The sequence below is a fragment of the Chroicocephalus ridibundus genome, chromosome 15, assembly GCF_963924245.1.
Source record: "Chroicocephalus ridibundus chromosome 15, bChrRid1.1, whole genome shotgun sequence".
NCBI classification, from domain to species: domain Eukaryota; kingdom Metazoa; phylum Chordata; class Aves; order Charadriiformes; family Laridae; genus Chroicocephalus; species Chroicocephalus ridibundus.
In genome coordinates, this window is record NC_086298.1 from 6576581 (window position 1) to 6598963 (window position 22383).

The following is a 22383-nucleotide window of genomic DNA, read 5'->3' on the forward strand; positions in this document are numbered from 1 at the left end:
TTTCCCTGGGAGGACGAGGTCTGCTCTGCCTGCGCCTTGCTGTAATTCAGCCTTTGGGAAACTTTGTGGCTTTGCCAATGAGATAGAAGCAGCAGGATACTAGGGATGAAGTTGATGGTGGCTACTCAGAACACTGATTTTGAGTTTGAATTTTGTGACCTAACCTAGAATTATTCGCACTTTGGCAGTGAGCAGAATGATGGAGAAAAGTTGCTCTGGGGGAGTCTGGGGTGTTTGGGAAAGCAGAGGTTGTTTTCCCTTAATGAGTGTCAGTGACTTTGTTTTAACCGTTTGGAGCACTCTTCTAAAAATGCCATTTCCCCCAAAAGAGGAACAAATAACACTTTTTTCTTTTTTTTTTTTTTTTATTTTTTTACCTTGTCTAGAAAGAATTGCCAGAACAGGGTATAGAGAACACTTAATCACTCTCAAACTCCTTTTATGCTTCTTTTTAAACACTATTTTTATAACGTTTCCTTTAACTAAACGGGTGGCTTTGTGCAAACATCTGTTGGTGATGAGTTAGTGCTGCTGCTGACCACGGTCTTCTCAATGTCCTCTGCGGCAGCGGCTGGGGGGAGCCCGGGGCAAGCAGAGCCCTGGAGCGGGCTCGCCCGTCTCCATCGCCGCCGCCTCCTCCTCTCCGAGGTGGTTTTGCTTTGCCTTGGCCGGGATGGGGGGAGCCGGGGGCGCCTTCCTGGAGGAAAACGCCGCGGAGGTGCCGCTGCGGCCGCCCTCGGGTGGAGGGGGGCAGCCGGGGCCGGGGGCAGCCGCGGGTCCCCGCCGCCTCGCTGACCGCTCCCGCTCTGTATTTTCGTACGTTCCGGATCCCCGGGTTCACGCTGTTCTCTCATTTCTCCCAATAAAATGGTTTCTTCGCACGAGGCCGCTTCGCTCTCCGCCGGGGGACGGCGGCGTCCCCTCAGCCGGTCCGGGGAGCGCCCTCTGGCCCTTAAAGGGGCGATGCTCCCGCTGCAGTGGAGGGGCCCCGCTGCGGGAAGGCCGCGGCCCTTTTAAGCGGCGGCCGCCGGCGCGGCGCAGCGCACGGCCATGCTGCGGGGCCGCTGGCTGCTGCCCGGCGCCTCGCTGGCCCTGGGCGCGGGGCTGGGGGCGGCCCTCACCGCCCGCCGCCGGCCCCGGGGCGATGCGGCGGAGGGGCTGCTGGCCCGCCTGCCCGTGGTGCCCGCCGTGGCGGCCGCCGGTCCGCCGGCGCTGCCGGGCTCCAGCGAGCTGACCAAGTACGGGCTGCCCGGGCTGGCGCAGCTGCGGAGCCGCGAGTCCTACGTGCTGTGCTACGACCCGCGGAGCCGCAGCGCCCTGTGGGTCATCGAGCAGCTCAACCGGGAGACCCTCAGCGGCACCTCCGACCGCGCCGCCTGCGACTTCCTGGAGGACGATTCGGTTCACGAGTACCACCGAGCCACCAACGCCGACTACCGCGGCAGCGGCTTCGACCGCGGGCACCTGGCCGCCGCCGCCAACCACAAGTGGAGCCAGAAGGCCATGAGGGACACCTTCTACCTCAGCAACGTGGCCCCGCAGGTAGGACCCGCCGCGGGGGGGCCGGCCCCGGGCCGAGGGGGGAAGGCGGAGCTGCCCCTGTTCAAGGGCAGACGCCGCTCCCCGCTGGAAACCACCTCGGGGCTCTTCCGTGTGTTTATCACGGAATCACAGAATGGTTAGAGCTGGAAAGGACCTTAAAGTTCCACCCCCCTGCCCTGGGCAGGGACACCTCCCACCAGCCCAGGTTGCTCCAAGCCCCGTCCGACCTGGCCTTGAACGCCCCCAGGGATGGGGCAGCCACAGCTTCTCTGTTCCAGTGCCCCACCACTCTCAGAGTGAAAAATTTCTTCCTGATAGCTAATCTAAGTCTACCCTTTTCCAGTTTGAAGCCATTACTCTTCATCCTATCACTATATGCCTTTGTAAAAAATTTGTCCCTATAGTGGTTCGGGCAGAGAGGGTCCAAAGTGGCCAAAGTCCCTCAGGGGTGCTGTATTTCCTGCTAAACAACAGCAATGCTGTAAATGCGCCTGCCTGTGTGCTCCTCTGAAGCTGTGAGAGACACCGTTCAGTGCAGCCTGTTGCAGGAGCGAAGATAAACAGGCCAACAGACACCTGCAAAAAACGCAGGCCGAAGCGAGTGGGTTCTGTTCCTGGGTGTGCAAACCAGGACCTCGCTGTAGGCAGCGTCCAGAGCGGAGGTGATAGTGCAGATCTCTTCTGGAAGGTGCCCGGAAGGCTGTGAGACGCGTTACAGAAAAAGCGTGTGTTATTACTCTGAACAGCGAAGAAATTCCCTACTGACTTTGCTGCCTGCATCACCCTGGTTGTGTTTCTAGGTTCCTCATTTAAACCAGAATGCCTGGAATAACCTTGAGAAGTACAGCAGAAGCCTGGCAAGGAACAACAAGAACGTCTATGTCTGCACAGGACCCCTCTACCTGCCCAGGTAAACGTGAGGGCCAAGCTGGGACTGTGCTCGAAAGAGGTGTCGTGCTGGGAAAGGAAAGCAGGCTGAGGGCGTGCGGCCACCTGGCTGCTCCCAAATGGGAGGGATCTGCTTAAGGCAGGTGAGACCAGCTGTGCGCAGAGGTTCTGTGGAAAGGTACGTTCTTAGGATCAGGATTCGTTTGTGCATTTCCCATTCAGTTGATTGTTTCGTGAGTAAAGGCGGCTTTCTTGAGCTACAGCATAACGAAGTCGCTTTTGTTTGTAGTCCTTAACAGTCTAGTGGTAGTAAATTACTAGACTGCAGACCCCTTCCCTGCAGAGTATCGCTGCTAGGTTTTATTTCATGGACTATTTCTCCTCTTAAGACCATGACTTTATTTGCAAAGATGTTCATGTAGTGCCAAAGAGCAGCTGTCTCATGTTGAGATCTCTTCAGCAGCAGGAAATAGCTTGGAAAGGCTGTTAAAGAGAGACAGCGAGGAAGGGATTTGCGGGGGGAGCAGACCCAATACACAGCTCAGCCTCGCCATGTCCCGTAGCCCCCGTGTCAGCACCATTTTTACAGCCCTAGCACAGAAGTAGGGCTGCTCCCTGCCATGCTGTGGGGTGGGGGCTCACTCCGGGGTGGTGGTGGAAGGCTGAGGGGATGGATATGGCACCAGATTAGGAGGTAACGTGGGATGTTGCTGTTGGTGCAGGATGGAGGCCGATGGGAAGATGTACGTCAAGTACCAGGTGATTGGGAAGAACAACGTGGCCGTCCCCACCCATTTCTTCAAGGTGCTCATCCTGGAAAAGGAGAGCGGGGAGATCGAGTTGCGCTCTTATGTGATGCCCAACAGCCCTGTGGATGAGAAAATCCCGCTGGAGCGGTTCCTGGTTCCCATCGAGAGCATTGAGCGAGCCTCGGGGCTCCTCTTTGTCCCAAACATCTTGAAGAGAACAAGTAACTTGAAAGCCATCACAGCTGGAAGCAAGCGTTGAACTCTGACGAGACAAATCCAGGTATCCTCTGGATTCAGGGACTGTCAGCAGTCGCCTGCTGAATTGGGCAATTTTAATGTGGGAAATAAGAATCAAACCAATGCTCTTTACCCTTCCCCTCACTTCACATGACAGTGAAACACGCACACGCAAGTCCCAAGGGCAGGCCCTGCAGAAGGCTCCCAGGTACTGAACATTGTAGCAGGTCTCTAGAATTTGCCCTAATCTGCAGTAGAGGTGCTCATGTAATTGCCCCCTTGGAGTTGTGTGTGGCTCATTAAAACACAAAGGGAAGTCACTTAATTGCTGCCTTTTAGCAGGAAAGGACAGGAGCAAGATGGGTGCAGCGGGGAGGAGAGGAGAGGTTCCTGCCTTTGTGTGGCCAAAGGATTGTATGATTGTTTTCTTTCAAAAGATGATTTTAGCAGTAAAGCTTTGAACACCCACAGTATTGGTTGTTTCTTATCTGCTCATACCAAAGCCCTGAATATCTCAGCAGGAGGGGAGAGGACAGAGCCAACTTTTCCAGCTGCTTTCCTGTTTGAGCTCACTGTAGGCAGAGCTTAAGGCATCACAGATGAAGCCAAACTGTAACGAGCTATGGTGATTTGCTTTAGTGATGAGGCTCAACTGAAACTCCAGCTCTTCCTGCTGTTGGGAAGGATGAAGCCTTGGAGTTGAAGGGGGGGCTGGGGGAAGTCAGGAACAGCTTCTTGGCATAAAGATTAAGTTTCAACTTCCTGTGCGTCTGAAGACCACATTGCTCCTTTATGTCTGAAGACCACAAGGCACCAAGCATGCCTGGTCTCTGGACACAGAGTGCCCGTCCTCTACACCAAGACACTTGCATATGGACTTCAAGGCAGCTGAGGTTCCATACTGCTTTATTCCCCGCCCAGGGGGGAATTCCTGGGACACAGTCTGCTGTGAGGCTTGTCCCAGCTGCTGAGGCAGCAACCAGCCCTTGGCTGCACCACGCAGGCAGGAGGGCGCAGACTTGCTGGTCCCAGCAGCAGCCAGACACTTGCTCAAGCAGCGATGCCAGCTTTAGTCACGCTGTGTCGTGGCCCCGCCAGGCTCTTGGAGTGACTTGCCCAGCAGCCTGCGTTTGAACAGCCGCTTGCCTGAGGCAGTCCTCAGCTGATGGCAAGGTCAGTGGCTTTCCTTCCCTCAGCTGTCGCTGGGTGTCTTCACGGCCTCATCAATGTGGGGTCTCAGCGCAGACAGAGAGATCAGCAGCGCCTCCTGGAACAGACCCAGGTGGCAGTCAGAACCGCTGCTCTCTGAGGAGCACCAGGCAACTGAGCCACCCTTTGCTGAGGTGACACCATGGGGAACAACACGTGGGCTGTATGTGTCACTGCCACAGGCAGAAACACAGCGCTGCTCTGTGCACACAGGCATCGCGCCCCACCACACCATTAGCCACCTGCCCTACCTCTGTCCGGATAGTTCTGCTGCCTTGGCTGGGACAAGTGTTCAGGTAGAAGTCAAACAAGACGCTTGGGTCGGTGACCTCCAGCTTTGGGTCCACATCAAGTCCAGCTTCCAAGCCCTCAAGACCTCCAAACACAACAAGGGCATGCCTAGGGGAGAGCACAGGGACAGGCTGAGGCGGAGACCGGGTCTTACAAACTTTAGACAGGAGAGCTGCTCATGTGCCCTGAGCCTTCAAGTGGATTAAGAATTGGCTTCACATAAACAATTCTCTTAACTTGATCTGCAAGAAGCTGACTAATTTCTGTTGTTCAGGTATCTGGGTCTGTGTTCCAAGCTCCTCTGTGCCACTGAAGAGGGGAGCTGTGTCCCCTGCTGACAATGCCCAATGCAGCTGCCTCCCTAATAAAGCCCCACAGCACTTGGCCAAAGTGACAGTCCCTGCTACCAACTGAATTGGGAGGACCCACTCCAGAGAATCAGGAAAGGAATTGGCCTTGTCCTTGGGTACTGCCCCCAGCGTCTGTCATGCACAGGAATGTGCCTTGGTGCAAAAGGGAGCAGCAGAGCACAGGAGGGAGCCTGCAGGCCAAGTCTTGCACTTTTATCTAGAATTTCTGCCTGGGAGAACACCAAGACCACAGTGCAGCTCTGCTGCCTGCACCAGGCCTCCCTCGGGGCTCTGAGTGGGACAAAGCAGAGACAACACAAACCTGAAGGAGGGGAGAGTGGCCTGGTCCACGGAGCTGCCCCGCTCTGAGGTCCCAATAGAGAGATCGTAGCCTTCCTTGAATGGGCACTCTGAAAAGACAGCACCTGGGAACAAACACAACGTGGGGTTATTCACGTGGTGCCCTCGCCCGTGCGGTGTGCCTTCTGGACAGGCTGAAACACTCCACAGGTAAATGTCAGCAGCAGAAGGAATTGCTTTTTGGTGCAGGGGACAAGAATGATTCCTCTTTCCTACATAATTCCCTTGCTGCAGGAGTCTCTGGCACCCATCTGAACTGCAACACCGTCTCCTCAAAGCTCAAACAGGTGCCAGGAGCCACTCCTTGACTAATATCTTAGGATTTTCCTAGGAGGACAAATCAATCGGAAAACAGGAAAAAGATTTTGCAGAGCTCAAGCATAAATATCACTGCTGGCTTTGATGTGAATAAGCGGGAGGTAGTTACGGAAATGGAGATGTACTGGCTGGAGTTGGAGAGCACCAACTCATCTCCTGCTACACCCTTGGCACAAGGGTGAGTGGCAGTACAGGGCAGAGTACTGGTGGGTGACTGAGGTGATTCACACCCCTAGCTTTAATCCTTCAATTTGACTGCTGCATGGCTGCTAGCTGCACGTGTAAGCTGCCTTTGAGACAGAAGAGATTTCTAAGACAGAGAAGTTAATGTACGCTGCAGATGTGCAGCCAGTAGGCCTGAAATTGGTGTGGAAGCCCGGGCAGAGCCATGGCAAAAAGCAGAGAACCCCTGCAAATACTTACTGAGGCAGGAGGCGAGGCGGACGCTGTAACCCCAGTACAAGCCTGAGACTGTCCGAGGGTGGTGTGAGGACACCACAACACCTTTCCGCACTTTAGCTTCTGAAAGGGAAGCAAAGAGATTAATAACCCCTGGGATCTCCCAGGGAGAGCTGGATTTGACCAGCCACATACAGCAGTTTCTCCTGGGTCAGGGCACCGACTTGGTCTACAACCAAGAACCTCCCTTTTGAACGCATTCTGGAAAGCACGCAAGTATGTTTGGGCTGTTTATTGTTGGTCAAAGAGCTGGTAGTTCTTTCCAGTTAACTAGGGAGGCATGGTAAGGCTGTTATTAAAATTGTGTGCGGAGTGAAGGGTTGGGTATGAGATGTTGGGTACTTTCAAACCTTAGCAATCTGAAGGCCTGTTATATGGAAGGACCAGCTCCTGCAGGACTGGTTTCCTGATGCTAACAGAGCAGTGCATTACCTGGCTTCTGGGGTTCCTCCAGGCGCACAGTGACTCGCAGACCGGCGTTCAGCTGTTTGTCAATCTGCACCTCCTGCAGTGAAAGTCACCATCAGCATCAGACGTTCTGGAAGTACTGGGGAAGGAGGGGAACCCTCTGAGGAAGCGGGGGTCTGTTCTGGCCTGGAGCTGGAATGAGGAGCTCTGCGCTCCCGTGTGGTGCGTACAGTGCAGAGCAGGCTCAGGGTGGCTCAGGTCAGCAGTCTGAGACTTATTTTGCTGCTCAAAGGTTCAACTCCCGCAGCAAAGCAGTGATGTGCTGCAATGGGCAGGCCCACTAGGACTCAGGAAGCTACAACCATTAACGAGCCAAAAGGGACAAGGTATCAACAGCAGTAAACCCCATGCCAGCCCATTATGGCCTTCAGAAACCCTGCAGTACCCACCCTGCCTGCTTCAAATCCACCAGAGGAAACCGTTTTGGGATCTGTGGATAACAGACATACCTTCCTCATCCCGCAGTTAACAAAAGAGCCTCTGCCTGGCTTAGTTGGCCGGTCCAACACTACGCCTTCTCGGTACTCTGAATCCTCATCCACCCGCATGTGGTGAGGGCTGTCCAGGGGGTTGAGGAGCCCTAGAAGAGCATAGAGGAAAGCAACCGCTAAGGAGAGGACGCAAACTGTGGGAACATGGGTGTAAGTACAACTGCTCTGCTGCCCTCCCTATCTGGTCCAGTACACCATAGCACAGCACCTCACCTGCACTCTGAAGTGGAGAAAAGTTACTCCATTCCATGCACATTCCATGCAAAACAAGAGCCAGAGCTCAGGAAGGGCGGGGGGGGCGCGGGGAGCCAACAGCTTGGGACAGAGACGACTGAATTATTACCTGCAAACTGCAGATCCTCATGTTTCGGAAAAAAGGATTTCCTCAAGTACCTGTTATTAGAGAAGGTTGAAATGTGAAAACAGTTGTTCCTATAGAATCCAAGTCTCAATTCTATCCCCATATTGAATCAAAGGCGCTCCTCCAAGTCCCTGATCTACCTCTAATGTGGCATGCCGGTTGTATCCTGCATTCACTGTTTTTCTTTCAGTTAAACTGCTGAACCAGACATGAAACATAATCTACATAATCGTGCAACATAAACAGAGTTTGGCTCCTGTTCCTGTAGCCTCTGGCACGTGATACCCATGGTGGTCAGTTCTGATGCATGGTCTGACCACGGTGGACTTACTGAGGGCACTCCAAGTACTGCAGGATCCGAGCCAGCTGCACGCAAGCCTTGCCTTTCCTCCCAATTCCTTCGAAGTCCCCCTCCACAGTCCTGAAAGAGAAAGAAAGCAGTTTGTGAACTCAGCGTGAGACTGCACACCCCCAAACGGCCAAGTCTCCAGCAGACCAAGCCTTGCTCCTTTATCTGAAAACAGCAGCAGCCCTCTGCTTACACCGCCAAGCAATAAATGGGCCACATTACAGAAGGGCTACTCCAGACATAGAGACTGTTAACAAATCATACTTGGAACTCTCTCTGTAAGGCAAGTATCTTTTTTTAGTTTTGTTTTTGATCTTTGTGTATTGACACAACCAATGCTACAGCATTGCACGGCCTGGACAATTAACACAGATGCAGGTCCAGGCTGAAAAGCTGAAGGATGGGAATTCCTCTTCTGTAAAGATATAGGGATGCCCTGTCCCTCCACGGCAAGATTTACGAGTACAGGAGAACCTGACCTCCTGCTGCTTTGTCACCCCCATGCTGGGATAAATGATCCTAGTTACCAGGGCGGTTAAGTCAACATCTTTGCCCAGTGGTATAGGGGTCCCTGTAATCCTGGCATTTGAGCGAGGTTCTAATATTTGCTCGATGTACGCAGTTCTTTGCTAGCCTTAGCATAATAAAAGACGGAAGAAACAGAAACTAGAGAGGAAACACTTTCTGCAGAGCAAGATGTCTCCTCCTTACTTTACATCTTCTCCATGCTCGTCAAACACTATGATCTCGTCCACGCAGAAGATGGCACAGGCCCGAGCAATCTGTCCAGCGAGGTACGTCCGCAGCTCCAGTGACTGAGCGTTGTTCAAGATGGAGCCTGGCAGGGCCACACTCAGCGTGTAGTGACGCCCTGGGGAAGGGAGTGCGATCAGAAGAGAGTGTGATCAGAAGAGAGCCACAGTGACAGCTGCACGTACAGCGGTTTATTTACTACGTCAACTGCAGCTGTGGCGGGGGAAAAAAGCAACCTGTATTTCTTAGATTTTTAACCACAGGTTTTGTCTTAAACAAAGGTCTCATGGAGTGCTCGCTGCATTGTTTTCACGCCTGTTATTCATGTGGATTGATCTATAGCAGATCGATGAAGCTGAGTGTCACCTTTCCTATCGATACATAAAACTGCCTGACTGTTAATGACCAAGTTGTTCCTGCTCTTTCAGCCCAGGCCTCCCCATCCAGCCACAGCGGCATCACCTTTGTCTTCCTTCTGCTCCTCCTGCTTCTCAGCTTGTTTTTCTGCCAGCTCCCGCATCCGCTGTTTTTCCAGTTTCTTCAGTAGCTTCATTTCCTTCCATTTTTTCTTCTCCGCTTTCCCTGGAACGCACAACAGCATCTGGCTTGAAACAACGAGCCGTGACGGCTCAGAGCAGGGCGAGGGGACAGTACCAGGGCCCGGAGACCGCGGTGCGGAGCACGGAGCGCTCGGGGACGGCTCCTCCCGGTCCGAGGGCCCCGCCGGGCGCCCCCGCGGCTGCGGCCCGGTCTGCCTGCCCGCCCCCAGCCCCCGCGGCGGGCCCGGCCTTACTCTCCTGCTTCCAGCGCCGCCAGTCTACCTTCCTCTCCTCAACCTGCGGGAGACAGCGACCGTTACCGCCGGGATTCCTTCAGGGGCCGCCCCCGGTAACGGCTGAGTGACAACCCCCCCACACACACACACCTGCACCCCCTTGAGCCGCTTGGCCGCGCCGCCGTCCGCCATCTTCCGCGTGCGCTCCCCGGCCCGCCCCTCCGCGGTGGGGATTGGCGGAGGCCGGCGTCACGTGAGCCAATGGCCAGGCAGGGGGGCGGGGGCTAGTGTTTAAGTCACCGGGGCGGGATGTCAAGCTAAGCAGGGGTTGCTTCGTTCTGCAGGGGAATGGGTGACCGTGTGGGTGACCGTGTGGGTGACCGTGTGGGTGACCGTGTGGGTGACCGTGTGGGTGACCGTGTGGGTGACCGTGTGGGAGCCGTGGCGCAGCTCGGCCTCTCCACAAGTGCTGGGTGAACGGTGGAGGATGGGGAGATGCACCCTGCCCCTTGCAGGGTGTGTCGTGGCTTAGAGCAAGAGCCCACACACGTGGAGATGTTGCAAGTAATCTTTATTCCTATAATCTAATCTCACAGTCGTTTATCTGTTTCGGTGATCGCAGCTCTCCCAGCACTTGGCACGTATGTGATGTGCCTTCAGCAGCACCCTCGCCCACCCAGGCTGTGCAGGCAGGTGAGATGGGACGCATCTCGCCTCACGGGCGAAGGCAGGAGGTGGGTGTCTGCCTCCCCCCTCGCTCCGGGGGTCGGCGCAGCTCTGGCTCCGCAGGGATCGGTACCACCCGCTGCAGCCCCACACAGAAAACCTACAGAGCTGCTACCCACCGGCCTGGGTGGGGTGAGCAGCCACCGCTGCGGGACTGTGCAGGTGCTGCATGCGTGAGGGCAGCTCTCCAGGAGAGCTACATCAGCCCTGTAATCATTAGAGAGACATTTATTCTTCAATAATTGCAGTAATTCATCTTTAATAATTTAACCGCCACAAATACTTATCGTACAGTCTGTTGTGCGTAACCCCTGTGTGATTGATGATCCTGGTTTACATTCTTATCCAGGTGGAAATCGAAAATGGTGCAAGAATTACCTTTCAAAACGCTGCTTGTGTTACCCCACCACCCACCAGCGCAGCAGGTGGGAGGCTGTGGGGGCCACCAACGGCAGGAGCAGCCTGAGGCTGCCATGCCCTTCCTCCCCATCCACTGCGAGCACTTGTCAAGGGCCTTAAGGTTTTGCTTTGCAGCCTGGGCGATGCTGCCAGGCCCTGACAAAGTGCCAGGGCTGATCTGGGGGAAGGTTCGGCAATAACTGGGCTATTTATCAAAGCCCATTTCCTTGGGGGAGCCAGTAACCGATTCTGCGGTTGCTTTCCCCAGAGATGCACAGGAAAAAAAAACCCAACAGAAAAACTGTTAATTATGGGAAACAGCATTTCACTGCGTTTAAAAATTTCAGGACTATAGGAATCAACCTACTGACGGGTGGTGATGCTGCGCAGTCCCGTGAGAACATGAGTGCTGGTGGAAACGCTATCCTATGCATTGGGGTACACAAGTGGGTATGTGGAGCAAGCGAAGCCACACTAAACCCCCATCGTGGCCTTAAAGGTAGGTCCTGAAACACCTTTTCAGAATTTGGTGGTGGAAAAGACCCCAGGAGCCATCCTTACCTTGTGTCTTGCTGGATGCACCTCAGAACTGATTATCAAAGTCTTTAAACATAATAAGAAGAAACACTGAATACTGTCAGTGCATGGGAAGACTCCCTTTTTGCAATGAGCAGTGCAACGACTTCACAGTGACAGACGGTGTCTCCCAGACCCTGGGCCTGGCAAACCTCTTACCCATTTATCCGACAGAAAATGTGGTTGAAAGCACAAAAATAAGGACTTATCAAAGTTTGTAGCCAAACAAAGGAAGAGGAGGAAGAGCAGTCATGGCAGGTGAGGACCAAGAAGAGTGGTTTTGTCTCCAGTGTGCTCAGGGACTGGTTTTCTCCTGTTTCCATTTTTGCAAAATGTCATTTGCTGCCTTCAGTGTAGCTTCCTCCTAAACAAATATCGCAGGTTCAGTCAGTGGCTTCCAGCCAAATCCCCTTTCCCTTCACTGCAGTCATCGCTTATATAAAATCCTGTTCTCATTCTGGAACATGGCGAACGCCCTGTGTTCAGGCAGGCATAGCCACTGGGCGGTTCAGCACGTACTCAGAGGACTCCCTGCCTTGACCAAGAATGTGGGATGCTGATGGGACAAAGCTGGGAATGGCACCAGCACACCTCCTGCCCCCAGCTCGGCTTGCATGTCTGGAGGAAGGGGTTGAATCATCTGTGATGCCATGCTCAGGCTCTAATGCCCGAGGCGCTCTGCATTTCTTCTTAGCATTTGTCTCATTAGACCATCCCTGATGACTGCCCTCAACCTCCCCGTCCTTCGTGCTGCCACACATCTCACCTTTGCGAAGCAGAACCGGATGAAATGGTTGTAGTTGTTCTTGTGGGCCCCAGAGTAGAAAGCGGAGAGCGGGATGGCAGCAAGTCCCTAGGAAGGGGAAACAGGTGGAGCTGAGGTTACTCTTTCGGGGCTGGCATGAAGCCATCCACTTATTGCTCACGAGTCTCACGGATGGGCTTGTAGATGCCCTTGGTGCCCTGTCTGCTCACTCTGCTTGAGCTCAGGCTACCAGGGTTGGGGCCAACTGCTGACAGACACCCCGGGCGCTCCCCAGAGGAGCTGCCAGACCCGGTGGTGGTGGTGTGCTGCCAGCTCCCGTGAGCGCAGCCAGCAGGGAGGACACAAACCCACTCAGGGCAGACGCAGCAGAAAGAGCCAGGTGCATTTACCTTATTCTTGACCATCCACTTTGCAAATCTGGAGTCGTACGGCTCATCAGAGTCGGGGACATCAGGGACGTCGGATTCTGCAGGAGAAGCACAGCAGCGCGGAGGTGGGGGCCGCTGCCGGGTGCCTCAGCCAAGCCCCAAACCCACGGGGTTCTCTGGGAGCTTGGATGGGGAACACACTATTGTCCGTCCCTGCTTTGGTGGCGGTTTATGCAGGTTCCTGTCCCTGCTAGTGGTACCACTCTGAGCTGGTCTCCCACACTCAGCCCTGCCTGCGCAAAACCGCAGCTGCGTGACTCACTGAACTTGGAGATGTCTGCCACCAAGAAGTAGGTGCCCTCGGGGATGATGGGTTTCATCCCCACAGCATCCAGGCTCTGGACCAGCCAGTCTCGCTTCTGCTGCAGCTCCTTGGGCAGTTGGACAAAGTAGCTGTCTGGTTTCCCATAGAGCTCGAGCTCCCTCTGGAAACCCTGAGCCACGGCTTCCTGCAAGGAGAGAGGTGCCCGGTGGGGAGATGGTCAAGGCTTGCTTAAGAACCAGAGTGTTCGCTCTGATGCAGTTCACAGGTGAGTAGGGAGCAGGCGTGATTTCTCGCTGCACCAAGCTGAGCTCTCTGCCTCCAGCCCCTCCAAATGGCCAAATAGATTTGTCTGTGCAAAATAAGGAGCACAGCTCAGGCAGGCTGGACTCTCCCTTCCTCCCAGGCACGGGGTGACCGCAGGGAGAGGGGAAGGAGCCTCTCCAGGGCACTATGCCTCACCCTGTCTGTGCCTTTCAGGGCAGCCGTGGGCAGAAGGACCTTCTCTCGCCCCTGCTTCAGGGGTTTGTTTGGGAATTGTGGGGACAGTTGCAGGGAGCTGCCTTACCTGGGCAACGGTGGCACAGTGGTACACTGAGTTTTGGTGCACGGTACGGAGGTGCTGCAGCAGCCGGTTGGGTCCCACGGTCCAGCCCACCTGTGTTCAGGAGAGGAGGAGGAAGGTGGTAAATTTCTGTGTGCCTGCTTGGGCTCCCCTTTGTTTGTCTGTGCTGGCTTCATTGTATTTCCAGACAGAGCTATTGTAAAGCAGCTTTGGTACTTTCAGACCCTGAGGTTCAAAGCTGAGTGTGCGGCAGCAGTGTCCCCAGCGCCATGGGACCCGTGCCCTGGAGCAAAGGGACAGGGACGGGGAGAACATGAGATGCCACACAGGAGAATTCACCTTCCATCCAGTGGCACTGAAAGTTTTTCCAGCACTCCCAATGATCACCGTGCGGTCCCACATGCCTCGCAAGCTGGCTGGCAACGAAACAAGAGAGAAACGCTGATGGCAGAGCTCAGTGTGCTTGCTCCTGGGCTGCATTAATAACATGGTGGGAGCTCTTTGCCCAACATAACCCATGGTGGCCCCTTGTGTTCACAGCACATCTTTCACCTGGATGAGCCTCAAGGCACATCCCAAGCAGGCAGCCAGGTTTCTCAAGAACATCTCTTTGTAATTAAGCGTTTTCATACGAATGTATCCAGCCCGGAGGGTCCCAGAGGTGCCAAGCGCCATCACCTTGCAACAAGGTGATTGCATGTTACTGCAACAGGAAGAGCAGACCTCTAAAATCATGTTGAAATGGATGTCCTAAAACTAGAGACACCAGAAAACTCTGGTTTTATAAAGCGTGGGGAAAAAATACAGTTCCTCTGGAGCCAAGGGCTCTTTGCTCTGGATCTCACACTGTGAAGCCAACTCTCTGTTTCCTCTGACTGGCTCTGGAAGTCAGGGCTCCAGTTTAAGACCTGATTTGGAGGCTGAGGCTGAAGTGCAGCAAAATACCTCTAATGGGGATACGTGCCTGGTAGAGCTGCGCATGCGAGCAGCCCATGTAATTTCCAGGGGACCCCAGTTAAAACACCATTTCCTTCCCTGAAGATGCTGTACCCAGAGAAGACACCCATGCTCAGCCAAGCCATTCTCTGTACCGATGCGGATGTGCTCCTTCCCATCGTAGACCAGCCACTCGTACACTTCATCGCTGAGGCACAGGACGTCATGCTTCACACACAGGTCTGCAATGAGCTCCAGCTCCTCTCGGCTGAATACCTGCAGCAGGCAGGGAATGGAGCAGAGATGCTGCACCAGCATTTCTGACCCCCTGCCTGGCCCTGTCTCTCTGCAAAGGCTCCACGTCCTGCCATCACCACCTCCCAAGCCAGGGTGGGCAGGAGCTGCCTGCAATGGTCTAGCAGGGCAAAGCCACTGCTGGCACCAAAGACCAGGCTTAAAAACGCCAGATGAGTGAGCGCAGCATGTGGTGCTGCCACAACACCCATTTCCCTTGTGTGCAAGGAAGATGGAGTCACTGCTACGCTGCAAATGTGGCTGGGTGAGCGGTAGCACCCCAGCTGCTTTCAGGGCCAGCCAAAGCAAGGCCAGAGGTGTTACCTTGCCCAGAGGGTTGTTGGGTGAGTTCAGGACGATGGCTTTTGTCCGTTCACTGAATTTAGAAGCCAGTTCAGCTGGGTCCAGCTGCCAGTCTGCACTAGACATCAATTTGCCATCTTTTGGAGCTTTCTAGAGAGAACAGAGGGGAATCTCAGCTTGCTCTGCTACCTCTGCACTTCGCTTATCACTCACCTCTTGGCTATGACTCTCCCCTCCTCAATGGCTTTGCTCCGACCCACTCACCGGTCTCAGCGGGACAAACACAGGCATCCCACCAGCCATTTTCACCATCGGCTCATAGCAGTCAAAGAAGGGCTCAATGATTATCACCTGGAAGAAAGGGACATGTCAGCACACTCCTGGCCCAGCTCAGACCTTCCCTGATGGGTGCAGAGAGCAATGGGAAGGACAGGAAATTTTAATCCTTGGATTACTGTCATGGAGAACACGCGCTGCCAGTGAGCAGTGTCAGGGAAAAACATCACTCAGGGCACAAAGGTTATTTTGCCTTATGCAGAAATAAGTCAGTACCTTGTAGCAGAGAATTTTTTTCCTTTGGAAGCTCAAATACTGGAGAATGGGGATAAAAACTTTTCTGCTTTACAAAAGGACTATGAAAACCTGCTCCTGGCAGACCCACAGCCAAGAAGGGCTCTGCCGGAGGAAGGCTGCCTGTGCAACAAGTCCAAATCTTGGGTTACCTCATCGCCTTCATCAACGAGAGCCTGGAAGCAGCAGAAGAGAGCCTGGTATGCGCCCACAGTCACCATCACATTGGTCATAGGATCCAAGTCTCGTCCAAGCAGCTTCCCAAAAAACTGGGCTAGGATCTTCACCAGAGGTGGGTGGCCCTGTGGGGTGAGAGGAGAGGTGGGTGGGTTGCAGAAGCCTCCAAAAGCACAGATGAGCCCTCGGAAGGGGCCTGGGCAGCCAAGTGCCCTGTGACTGAGCGTGTGGGGCATCTTCCAGCCCAGCTGCTTCAAATGCCCTGGTAAAGCAGGGTGTTACAGCCCTGAGCATGGGGGGCCTGCATTGGGCCTGGACGTGTATTTTTCCCTGTTTATTGCTGCCTGGTGGGCCCTGAAGCGGCCAAAGCTAACAGGGAATGAGGGGAGTATTGCTGAGGAGCAGGGTGTCTGTCCACGCACAAAGGCACGGGTGTACTGGTGCAGCATGTGGTTCTCCCCGCTGAGGGCTCTCACGAATGACTCCTTCAGAAAGTCTGGTGGGGGGAAGTCAGGAAAGCCCTGGCCCAGGTTCACCTTGGAGTAGGTGGCAGCCAGTTTTACAAATTCCACCCTGGAGAGAAGAAAGGGAGAGAAAGAGAAGCATTTACAGAGGGTCTGGGCAGCGTGCTGGCACTGTCTCTGCTTGCCAGCATCCCTTTGGAAGTGAGTGAGGTTGGTGTCCCTCCTGCAGAGCCATCCTGCTGCTCGCAGGTGGACAGGACCAAGCATGGGTCATTTCAGACCTGTTTCAATCAAACCAAGGATGAGGCACTGGCGAGTGATTTTAATTTGTTTTTGAAAGAAACAGCCATTGTGCTGTCTGGTTGTGTGGTCACAGGTGAAGCCACACATCACTTCTGATCAGACCAAACCAGGCAGGAGAGGACTCGCAGGTTTTCAAGCTCAAGTTCAAGCTCAAACCAGGGAACGGTATTTGCAGCATCCCTTCACCTGTCTCTCTGCTTGCAATGCCCTAGGTTGGGCTCGAAGCAGACACAGGGCTGAAGCCGGTGTGCTGTGACGACATGGCTCAGATTTGGGTGCCGCTGGGATCATTCGGGTGGGTGGATCTGACGGAGTGCAATGCTCTACAAGGTGCTGCCACCTGCCTTCCCGCAGGATGGTGCAGGACACCTGGTAGGGCACAAAGTGTGAGCAGCAGGCACAGAGCTGAGCCAGGGTTAAGTCTCCTGGGACAAACCTGCCTTGATGTGCTTCTTGAACAAATGCAAAGCAGCTGAGGGAGACTGCTGTGTGGCTGTGGTGGTTTCTATCTGGTGTTAGTCTGCTTAAAACCACATCTACCACCAGGGTAAACAAGATCTTTTCTTAACTCACCAGATATTCTTATCTGTTCCCTCCAGCCTCCGAGCTTGCACTGGCCTTGACATCTTTGCCTGCAAAGAGAGAGAAACAAAGTGAGTTTGAAGATTTCACTAATGGCAATGGGGCCACATGTGATGGGGACGTGGCCTCCCCAGGTATGTGTTTCCCAATAGAAGGTGTGCCCTTCTGTATTGCTTCACGGGTTGCTGCTGACCAACCTTAGAGCAGTAATGCTGATGCAGTGGCTTCTGGAAGAGGTTTCACACACTTTTTGTGAAAGATCAAACAGATGAGAGGTGGCACAGGAGGATGTTTCATTTACAAGTTTCAACAAGAACTGAGAAAACAGATGAACAAAAGAAGCGTGCATACACTCACTGGGGAGTTGGCAATGCCTTAAACCTCATTTTCTGTTGGAATAAATCATGGGGTCAAATGAGCTCAGCCAAGCTGTAACAGCCAGGCCAATGATCCCAGATCTCAGGCTTCTGCCTTCATAGCCTCTCTTGTCCTCCATCAGAAGAACCTCCTTGCTGTCTACAGGCCAGAATATATCCCCTTTTCCTAGAAGAACAAACTTTTTCATTCCACGCTGCTCTAAGGAGTAGCAGAAGCACTATTTGCTCCTTTCTCCTACTGGAGCCCTTGGTGAAGGGAGTTGCTCTAGATCCTGAACAAAATGCTGTTTTTAACACGTAAAGTTCACGGCAAAACCAGGCAGCAGCTGGGTACAGGCAAGGGGGGGGCCGTAGCACAGAGGTCAGTCTGATGTACAGAGACACCAAGGTACCACTTGCCTGACTGATATCTAATTTCCACGTGCATCATGGCTGGGGGGGTAGGAAGGACAGTAGGAAACATTCAGAGCAAAATCCTCCTTCCAGTTGGATAAGCACAGGGAGAAAGTCAGTTGTGCTTGACGGGAAACTTAGCATTGAGGATGATGAAAAGCATCAGAGACAGAATTTAATAACTCGACAGCACAGGGAAAAGGTAACCAGTCAGTGAAGGGACTGGAAACTGGAGACAAATGATGCCCAGTGCACCAAGAAAAGCCAGTGTGGGGATGTGAGGAGGTTGTTTCAGAAGGAATGAGACAAGCAAATGATAATCCCCATGGCAAATGAAATACTTTTGAAGAGGGATGAAGAGGGCACGTGAAAGCAGCTGAGATATGAGATGCAGAGCTGCGATGCAAGGAGACAGGGTCTGTGCTCTGCCAGGCCGGGATGGTGCGGGGGGGATACCAGATCAGCCCCCCCTCCCCAGGCTCAGCTGCAGCAGTAACACCCTACTCACCTCCTCACCTCTGCTGTTCCCTGAGGGCTGCACCACGAGTTGAAAAGTACCCCAATGATATTTTGCATTGAGGTCTCCGGATTTTTATACAGCTTCAGCCCTCACTCAGGATCTTTGCGAATCACTTGCTGAGGAGCCCAGTGTTTCAGAGGGCACCCGGTGGACTCTGTGCTCCCCCGTGGTACCGGGCAGGTAGCCAAGGGCGAGCAGAAGTTGCTGCTCCCTGGGTGTAGGGGAGCCCCACTCCTCTCCTTCAGCCTCCTGCTTTGCTCTTTCTGCACAAGCTCGTGAATATTATGGTCAGCAAGACCTGGTGCCTGAGCTGATTTTGGTGGGAGTAGAAGGGTTCATGGCTTGGGAAGTAAAAGATAGCTGGAGGTGAAGTATTAACAGCTCCAGTGCTGCTCTCTTGCGATGGGGCTGCTGCTGGCCACAGTTCAGGGAATTTAAGAGCAAATGTGATGGGGGTCAGTGGGAATGAGGTGCTTTAAGCCTAGATATTCTGGGTTCTGAGGAAAGGCCTTGTCTGCTCCAGCCCTTTCAGGAAGGGAAATGACAAATATTTTCTTCTTTTGATGTCCCCCGCGCATCCTATCCCCAGCCTGCCTGATGCTGCTATGGGCGGCTGCCCACCAGGCTGGAGAGCAACACAGAGCCACGCAGCCCCCAAATCTGATTCAGCCTGTTCTGCTCCCCAAATGGAATGATGTGTTTCTCCAGTTGCAATTTGCCTGTCAGCCAGACAGCGTAGTTGACTGCAAATGTAGAAGACTTAGCGGCCACAGCCTTCCACCACTGACTCCCTGACACATGTGATTTCCTTGCTCTGCGTGTTTGTATCTCCAAGAGGGATGCTGGTATTTCCCAAGTACTTTGCAACCCAAAAGGCTCTAGTAGAAGAGACCATCAGACAAGGCAACCCCACATACAATGATCTTTCTTCCTGTATGAAAGGTATAATCTCACTTATGAGAAGTTCACTTTAAACAGGCTACCTGGAAATAAGTGGGTACAGAGGAGATTGGACCAGTGTGGCTTTTCCTGACGTGCCCTATCTGCCATCGCTGCCAAGGCTGGGTCCTGGGCAGTGAGCTCCCCTGGGCTCCGCACCGCTGCAGCCTGAGCCAGGGACCAGGCTGCCGGCCAGAAACAGTCATGCTGGGCATTCAATACCTCACTGGAGTACGAGCTATATCCAGCGCTGCTCTTCCCCTCCAGCAAGAACTGACGCAGAGACGGTCCGGCTCTCCTGAGCATGCCACGGCTCCTGCTGTCTCACTCCTGTGGGCACGGACCTGCATTTCCCCCAGACACAAAGCAGAGGGGTGAGTTAATCGCTCCATGGCTGCAGGGGGAAAGCAAACGCTCCGTGTACCTGGGGACGCAGCGCAGGTCCAGACCCGAAGCTGTGGTTATTCTGCCACAGAAAGGAAAAGAAGGAGCGAGCCACTTTGTGTGTTGTCACTGCAATGTCAAACAGTGCCAGGATTGTACTTTGTGCCCATGACACACACAAAGTCAGGATCACAAGGGCAACCATGGCTTCTGCCTCCTCTATCCCCAATTTCAGGCTCCCCCCGCCTTCCTCTGCACTGGGGGGAGCAGTGCAGACACCAGCAAGAGGACATTCTCTGGGAATTTGGTATCAACATCAGCTTCCCATGCAGTTTCATTGATCCTGGGTATCTCTTGCCTCTGCCCTTCCTCCCCTGCAGCACCTTCGCCTTCCTCGCCGATGGGGCTGTGCCTTGGCAGGGCTGTTTGGCCACCCCGCCTCTTGGGGCTGGCCAGTGAAACTAGGGGCCTTACTGATGTTCATGGGGCAAACCTACTCCACACAAACCCACCCCTTCCTCTTCCTTCATGTTCTTAAGGTTACAAAAAAAAAATCAAAGCAAGAGTGCTGCTATTTTTGGGAATTTCTGTCCTCTCGAATGCTGTAGCTCCAAGCTCTTTTTATTTTGATTAATAGAATAAAGTCGCAAGTTTTATTCTGATTAACAAGATGTCAGCTTCCATCTCCAAAGTGACTTTGGTGTTTACTTTTCCTTCAAGGCCCCAGACAAATTAATTTCTGTGCCTGATTTAGCCTGCTCCTTCATCTTGGATCCCCTTAACTATTCTACAGCACTGATTAAACATATGGTATTTAAGCTAAAATAAATTAATGTTTTGTCAGGTACTTGAGATAAAAGCTGTGAGTCTGGAGGATGCACGCACCTTTATTTTGACCAGCCATGGACTAATTTACCCAGCTGCCAAAAAATAAATTTAAACAGGTTTGAAGCTGGCCAGCCCACAGGTGAGTTCTCAGTACTGCTCGGTGCACTTCCCACCCTTACATGCAGGATGTGAGTCCCCACTGTTTGCCTTTTGTGTTATTTCTAACACAAGTGCAAAGCGGCTGCCAGGTGAGACCAGTGGGATTTTACATCTCTTGCCCAGGTGGGAAAAACCAGCACAATTTATGGAAAAACAGGAAACCACAGCATAATATTGCTCGGGACTGCAAAATACCCACTTTGTCCCTGACACGCAGGACAGCTGTGTGTCAGGAACAGGCGCTGAGATGTGGGGGACAGTGCTTTGGGATGCGAAGCAAATGAGCGCCGGAAGGAGGGGGAGTAACGCTGCAGGTGACAAAACAAAAGTGTGGCAGTAAAAAGGGCTTCACTGGATTACAGAAAACTACAGAGCTGGTGGAAGAGCTGCGCACAAGGTGCCTGCAAAGAGCTAAAGGCAATATTGGGGTCGGGGTCCTGCTCCCAGTGGGCGCAGCCGACCAGGGCTAGAGAGAGGGCTCTGCCTCACCTCCCAGCGCTGGACAACGTTTTGGAGCGGGGGCAGCCACCAGAGAGTCAAGAAGCCTGCGGAGGGCTCGGTCTCACATTTTTGGGTGCTGCAGGCTGTGCTGTAGGCATGGTCCCAGCTGGGAGCTGGGGCACCTCTCGCTCTGGCGGGGTGCATGGTTTTAAACACACTGAGGATTTTGGAGGTGACAGCTGAAAGGTCACCACGGGGACCGGTCACTCACCACCTCCAGCCTGCAGGCACCAGCCTTTCTCCTCCGTCCCGGTGCTCCCCAAGCACCTCCACGGTGCTGGCTAGCCTGTCTGCTCGCAGGTCCCCCAAAGGGCTTTGGGGACAAGGGTGTTCCTGATCCCGTCACACTCTGGGGGTCCAACACGACAGTGGGAGCACGGGCGAATGCAGCAGTAACAGCAAGCAAGCACACACACATAGGCGCAAGGCAGCTGCTGGAAGGGATGATGGGGGGTAAAACCAACTTACATCAAGCTGGGCCACACTGCCTTACGCTGCGAAAGTCTGGCACAACCGCCCAGGCTGCGTTTGCAAACATGCCGCCCTCTCCCTGCCTCTGAAATGCTTCATCTGCAGCTGGGACTTCCTGGGAGGAGTCGGAGAGGCTGCAGGGAGGCAGGAGTCGAGCTACAACACTCAGATGGGGAAAATCGTACCGGGGAACAGGAGAGCTCGGTTCCTTCTCTAAAGCACCAGGGTGAGGGAGCAGAGAGCTTTTGGGGAGCAGGTCCCTTCCTCCCCGCGGCTTGGAGCCAGAGCTGCTGGAGGATTTTGGCTGCCTGGGAAAAATTTGTCAGCGTATTGTTCAGATGGAGGCTCATACCGGCATAATTATTGCGGGATAATTTTTGTGGTATGGCTATAATTGCTTTGGCATGGCAATGTCTGGGAATTTTCCTTTGCGTGAAGCCTTCAGTCATTTTGAAAAAATGAATTTTTAAGTCAGTCAGACACTCTCAAAAATTCCACTCTGCAGGCTTAATATTATTAGAGAAGAGAACGGGTCGCAGGTACAGAAGGTGAAGGCATCAGCGTTATGCTTATCAGAGGTTAATGACCTGCTGTCACAATACAACCTAAAGCAGGATCCTGCAGCACCGTCTGACCCCTGGGCTGTGGATGGGCAGCTTCAGAGGGGGATTTCAGTTCACTCAGTTCACAGATGCAGGAGCTGAACTCTCCATCAGTCATTTGAGAGGTGACAATTGCTCAAGTGAGGTGTAGAGAGCAAATTGTCCTCTCTCAGCTTCCCTCTTCCTTTTGTGACAAGGCTTTACGTACACCGATGAATCAGGTTGTGTAGCTCTCCTGAGTGAGTAATTACTGTCTCC

The 22383-nt window shown here is 53.6% G+C and overlaps 2 protein-coding genes across 2 annotated transcripts; one reads left to right on the forward strand and one right to left on the reverse strand.

Annotated features, from left to right (window-relative positions):
* Positions 1-1002: 1002 nt before the first annotated feature.
* ENDOG (endonuclease G) lies at positions 1003-3886 on the forward strand. The gene is made up of 3 exons (XM_063353491.1): positions 1003-1542; positions 2343-2452; positions 3153-3886. The coding sequence occupies exons 1-3, from the start codon at positions 1051-1053 to the stop codon at positions 3436-3438; spliced, it is 888 nt and encodes a 295-aa protein (XP_063209561.1). The 5' UTR covers positions 1003-1050; the 3' UTR covers positions 3439-3886.
* A 98-nt stretch (positions 3887-3984) lies between these two features.
* On the reverse strand, positions 3985-21659 carry LOC134523914 (uncharacterized). The gene is made up of 27 exons (XM_063353426.1): positions 21521-21659; positions 19403-19524; positions 16943-17001; positions 16025-16175; positions 15578-15727; positions 15120-15206; positions 14877-15005; positions 14414-14534; positions 13662-13738; positions 13326-13415; positions 12758-12944; positions 12457-12533; positions 12068-12154; positions 11605-11665; positions 10446-10582; positions 9751-9819; positions 9619-9661; positions 9288-9407; positions 8784-8943; positions 8055-8144; positions 7706-7755; positions 7321-7451; positions 6836-6908; positions 6368-6466; positions 5589-5691; positions 4877-5024; positions 3985-4683 (listed from the first exon to the last, which is right to left on the reverse strand). Exons 2-27 carry the CDS (start codon positions 19484-19486, stop codon positions 4609-4611), a joined length of 2658 nt encoding a protein of 885 aa, XP_063209496.1. The 5' UTR covers positions 19487-19524; positions 21521-21659; the 3' UTR covers positions 3985-4608.
* Positions 21660-22383: the final 724 nt, after the last annotated feature.

Coding starts and splice junctions, on each gene's coding strand:
- LOC134523914 (XM_063353426.1), bottom strand. CDS start 19,486: ATGCTCAGGAGAGCCGGACCGTCTCTGCGTCAGTTCTTGCTGGAGGGG. Junction 9,408..9,618: donor GCGGCGCTGGAAGCAGGAGA/GTAAGGCCGGGC, acceptor TGTGCGTTCCAG/GGAAAGCGGAGAAGAAAAAA. Junction 8,944..9,287: donor GGAGCAGAAGGAAGACAAAG/GTGATGCCGCTG, acceptor TCCCTTCCCCAG/GGCGTCACTACACGCTGAGT.
- ENDOG (XM_063353491.1), top strand. CDS start 1,051: ATGCTGCGGGGCCGCTGGCTGCTGCCCGGCGCCTCGCTGGCCCTGGGC. Junction 1,543..2,342: donor TCAGCAACGTGGCCCCGCAG/GTAGGACCCGCC, acceptor TTGTGTTTCTAG/GTTCCTCATTTAAACCAGAA. Junction 2,453..3,152: donor GGACCCCTCTACCTGCCCAG/GTAAACGTGAGG, acceptor CTGTTGGTGCAG/GATGGAGGCCGATGGGAAGA.